Source organism: Lindgomyces ingoldianus (assembly GCF_010093535.1).
Source record: "Lindgomyces ingoldianus strain ATCC 200398 unplaced genomic scaffold BDR25scaffold_33, whole genome shotgun sequence".
Taxonomy (NCBI): domain Eukaryota; kingdom Fungi; phylum Ascomycota; class Dothideomycetes; order Pleosporales; family Lindgomycetaceae; genus Lindgomyces; species Lindgomyces ingoldianus.
Window position 1 is genome coordinate 593,268 of NW_022985194.1, and position 4,726 is coordinate 597,993.

General features: G+C 36.1%; 1 protein-coding gene across 1 annotated transcript; it reads right to left on the reverse strand.

Moving 5' to 3' along the window:
• Positions 1-525: 525 nt before the first annotated feature.
• Positions 526-1,620, reverse strand: BDR25DRAFT_327975 (uncharacterized protein; the record flags this gene model as incomplete). The annotated part of the gene is made up of 2 exons (XM_033692358.1): positions 526-1,233; positions 1,279-1,620. The coding sequence occupies 2 exons, from the start codon at positions 1,618-1,620 to the stop codon at positions 526-528; spliced, it is 1,050 nt and encodes a 349-aa protein (XP_033543464.1).
• Between the last annotated feature and the right edge of the window lie 3,106 nt (positions 1,621-4,726).

Here is a 4,726-nt window from a genome sequence, read left to right on the forward strand (position 1 = left end):
ATGCTGTGCACACTGTACACTACTCTTACTCTTGCTACTTAAGTGCTTATACTATAAGCAGCTAGCTGTTGGAGCCTATTTAACATAACGCCTAGTTATTTTTTAAATATAAATTATTTAAAATATAATATTTATTCTTGTTATAGCATCTTCTTCTGCTTTATTAGATTTATATATTAGTAATTAACAAGTTGTAGTTAAAACCTTAATTATTATAATATTATACAACACGTTTATAAAGCTAACCTAGACTTAACTCTAAATACTAAGTACTTTTAATTATAATTATTATATAAGTAAGAGATAGAATAAACAGGCGAAACTATAGAGACTATTAGATTATATATACTTAATCTACAGACTTAGTCTATATTAGCTATTTTAGTAATAGCGATAAAATAAAGTGTAAGCAGCTAATACGCTAACATTAAACATGTACGCTGTAGTACTAAACATAGCTAATACGTGACTATAAAATTGTTCTATAATCTTGCTTAATCTACAAGATTGCTATCACGCTAGGTTCTAGTTTGAATGCCGTTCCTCCCTATTAACATTAAACAGTAGTAGGATACTGCTGTAAAAACCTAGCTTGCCCTCCTGATACTGTCGCAACGAAAAAGCTAAATGCTGCAGCTTTTCGTCCCGTAGGATCTTAGAAAGCTGGCAGTCCATTACACTGCCGTGAAGATTCTCAGCCTCTTCTACTAAACTGACGTACCAGGCCCGGTCATGCCACCGCTGTTTAGTCTCCGCCTGCTTCGGCTCACCGTTTGCATCGTAGTTCCATGCGGCATCCATCGGACGGGGGACGGTGCTAAGGAAGAGTGGCAGTTCAATCAGTTCCCAGGGAACTGTACATGCACCCTCCCAGTCGATGATGCCTAGGATCCGATAGTCATTGTCCACGATTACGTTACTGTGGTACAGATCTGGGTGGTGGATCGGGAATGGGCCGTCGTATATTGCCAATTGAGATGCTTTCGACTTGATTTGAGACGGGAACATGCTGATAGTGGTGTTTATTTTGTCTGAGAGCTTTCCACCTCCGGTTCGTTGTTTGATATCAGTCTCTGACATAGGGAATTTGGTGAGAGTTCCCCATGCTCTGAAGAAATCTGCTGAGGAATCGAACGGCCCTCCTAGTATTGGAATAGGTCCAACATCATAGCTCCCATCATCTCGTCTGATGATTGTACCTATCTTTGGTAGCCTGATAGTCGCGAGTTCCACCTGTATGAGTCAGCAATAGGCAATTGTGGTTTCTAATAGATGTACCTGAATTTCCGCCATCGCTCGGAAGAAGTCAGGCTTTCGCTCTGGTAGGATATTGCCACGATGAGTTTCATAGCCTCCATCTAGGTCCATTGCAGCATTTCCGGAGAAACACTCTATTAGCATGAATGCCACCCCGGTACCGTGGCTGTTGTTGTCGAACAGCTCGTAACCATAAACCTTTGGAACAGGAATCGTTGATCGTTCTCTTATCAAATCCATTGTCCCAATCTCGCTTCTCAGACGCGCCGCAGACTCCTGGGTGGAAGCGTCAAGTTGGATTCTGGCAATCCATTGCTCGCCATCCGTAAATTGCAAAAGACGAATGAGATGAAGTCCACCCATTGTGACATCCGGTGATAGCTGACAATCAATACCTTTAAGAACCGCGGCATAGGAGACTAGCGCATCTTCATTAAGAGACTTCATACATCTTTCTTTACGCCTTGAAAAATATGAGTCGGCTGCGTAGGACTCCATCTTGTTCCATACTGTGTTTTAGCGTGTAATGCACGGCCTCGCGTAATGCACGGTTCTGCGCGAAGCTGTCAAAACTTCAACCACCTCTCTCTTAACTAATATGGGCAGTATTAAGGCCGCTTTAGAGTCGCTAAAATCGCTAAAACCTAGAGAATCACTAAATTATGCTGCAGTAGCTAAGCAGTATAGCGTTAATTAATCTACACTCTTAAGGCGTCACTAACGTGTTACCTGCCTGCGTGCAGAGAAACTTAAAAATTAGCAACTACTTAGCCTAGTGCAGAAGAAAGAGCTAGTAAAGTACATTAATAGGCTTTACATAAAAGGTCTATTCTTTTTAAGATAGATAATTTAAAATTTTATAATAAAAATAAGTAGTAAGTAAGCTAGTAAAAGCTAAGTTAATTAATTTATTAAAAGGCACTCTATTAACCTATTATCTTAATAGACATCTAGCATAGACGCTGCGCGTAACAAAGCTAACTTAGCATTTAAGTACTTACTATATTTTAAGCTTATACATAAAAAAATTAAGCAATATAGCATAGAACTATAGCATACCTATAATATAGATAAAAAGGGCTTCCTAATTAAAGTACTATTAAAAATAAAGCAAATCTTCTCTAGATAGTAGTATAAGCAAGGTATTAAGCAGCAGCTTATATAAAATAGTAATTATAAGTAGATTATAATAATAGCCTATATCTGCGCTAACAGTAGCTTTTTTACACTTATGCTAATTTACTAAGCTGTTTTTAACTATATATAAGACTTTTAGCTATAAGATTTTAACCTTTTTAAGCATTAAGCTTTTTTTACTTTATTACTTATAAGTTAAATAAATAATAAACTAGGCCTAGCATAGCTTAAACATGTGTTTAATTATAAGACTAAAGTAAAGGTGTAATAAGTGTACTAACTTTTATTCTTAGATAGCTATAGATTACATGTTTTAATAGAGTTTATTAAGTACTGCAACAATAATAAGATTCTTCTAGCTATATACCTGCTACATGCAACTTATACGCTGTAGCCTCTTAATGTCTGCATATTTAAACTTTTTTTATTAGCCTACTTAGCTAAGCTAGCTAGCTTTATAGATAGATACTAGAGACTATTATTAATTAAAAAAAAAACTTTTATAGCATGTTTAATAAGGCCTAGAAAATGTTTTTTAAGCATAAAACTATTTTTAGTGCTTTTAAAGTAACTAGTTTATTACTATTTAAGCTATAAGTAGTTTTAGATTAATTTTACTATAAGTAAAAAAAGTAACTATTCTTTAGTAAAAGCACTAGCTTAGCGCTTAGTGCAAAGAATTAGAAGAGGGTTAAAGGCCTTTTAGACAAGGTTATTAGTAATTTCTATAAAAAAGATGTATAAGAGCTTAAAAAGACTATTTAGTTATTTTTAGTGTGTTATATCCTCTTTTAGTGTAAGCTTAAGCAGGTTAAAGATGCGCTAATTAATAAAAAGAAGCGCTGCTAGTGTAGTAAGCCTCTCCTACTAGAAGCACCTTTAGAATATTATAGTAGTGCAACCTTCTAGTCCCTAAACAAGGTCTAAGAAGCATGTAATTATTAGGTATAAAAAAATGCTAAAAAGAAGGCTCTACAGCTTTAAAAACAAGAGAAGGTAAAGCGTAAAAAAGTAAAGAAAGCTAAAAAGGCGCACGCAGTTAAAGAGAAAAGGCATAGAGTAGCAATAGTAAAAAAGGCTTACCTGCAGGAGCTTAAGACAAAAGCAGCTTAATAAGAGGAGGCAGAGCTTACCTAGTAGGTTAATTAATAGCTTAAAAATAACCTCTAGCAGGTAATAAAAGGCAAGCAGAAAGCTCCTACGCTTATTACTAGTACGCTAGAGGATTTTAATAATAATGCAGCATTAAATAAAGAGAGAGAGCTAGCATTAGGCAGGACTTAACATAGTAGGCAAATTAACCTTCTTATAAGGTATTACATGTAAATTATTGCTAGGAATAGAATCTATAGCATTTAATTAGTATTATAATAAAAAATTTATATAATTTATAATTTGTGTAAGTCTCTAGAGCTTTAAAAGTAAAAGGCGCAGATTGCTAAAATTGTGCATTACGCGAGGCCGTGCATTACGCGCTAAAACATGGTACAAAGCCGGAGAAATTGGGTGCTGCCTTTGCCATGATGTAGAATGCGAAATTTCAAAGATTGGGGATATTTTGTTGTCGAGGGTGAGTTTCTGCTTACATTGAGGCGAGGAGTGAAGAGGGGGAGGACTCTTTTGAAAAATGGAATCGGTGAGGCTGGAAAGCGCGTCAATTATTAGTTTAAGGCTAACGCACCCGCGCCGTCACCTTTCCCGAGGCGTCAGTCCACTCGAGGCGCGAGCCTACCATAGGCGCCCGCCCCTAATGTACTGTACCGCAGAGAGACAGCGAACGAAGCAGCCCGCGATTACGAACCTATCTCACATGGTGTGATTGGCTCCCAAGTCACGACTGAGAGCTCGTGGCAGGGTTGTTATTAATAATTAATTAATTACGCTAATTAGTAATTATTAATTCTTACTACTAAAACTATTTTCTAAACTTCTTTATATAACTTAGTAGCAGAGCTTGCTCTGCTTAATATATTCAGGTTTGCAGAATAAAAAGTTAAGCAGAATCTCCTCTTTTAGACGCGCTAGTTAGTCATAATTTCTTTAGATAAACCCTAGTAACGCCATTTCTCTGTTAGTTTATGTATTTCTTACATTCTTTTTTTTTTTAAAAAAAATGTATACTTAAAACGTACCTAACAGGTTAGCCGGCTACACAGGTTAGCCGGCTACTTTTGCTAAGCCCCTACTAAAACTACCTTATTCTAGCGCAAAACAGCCTACTTTAGCCCTATATAAAGTAATATAACACAAGATATTATTTAGAGTCTACTTTCACTACTTTTTTATATATATATAAGTTATGCTTAGTCTAATTACACTACTTATATTACTT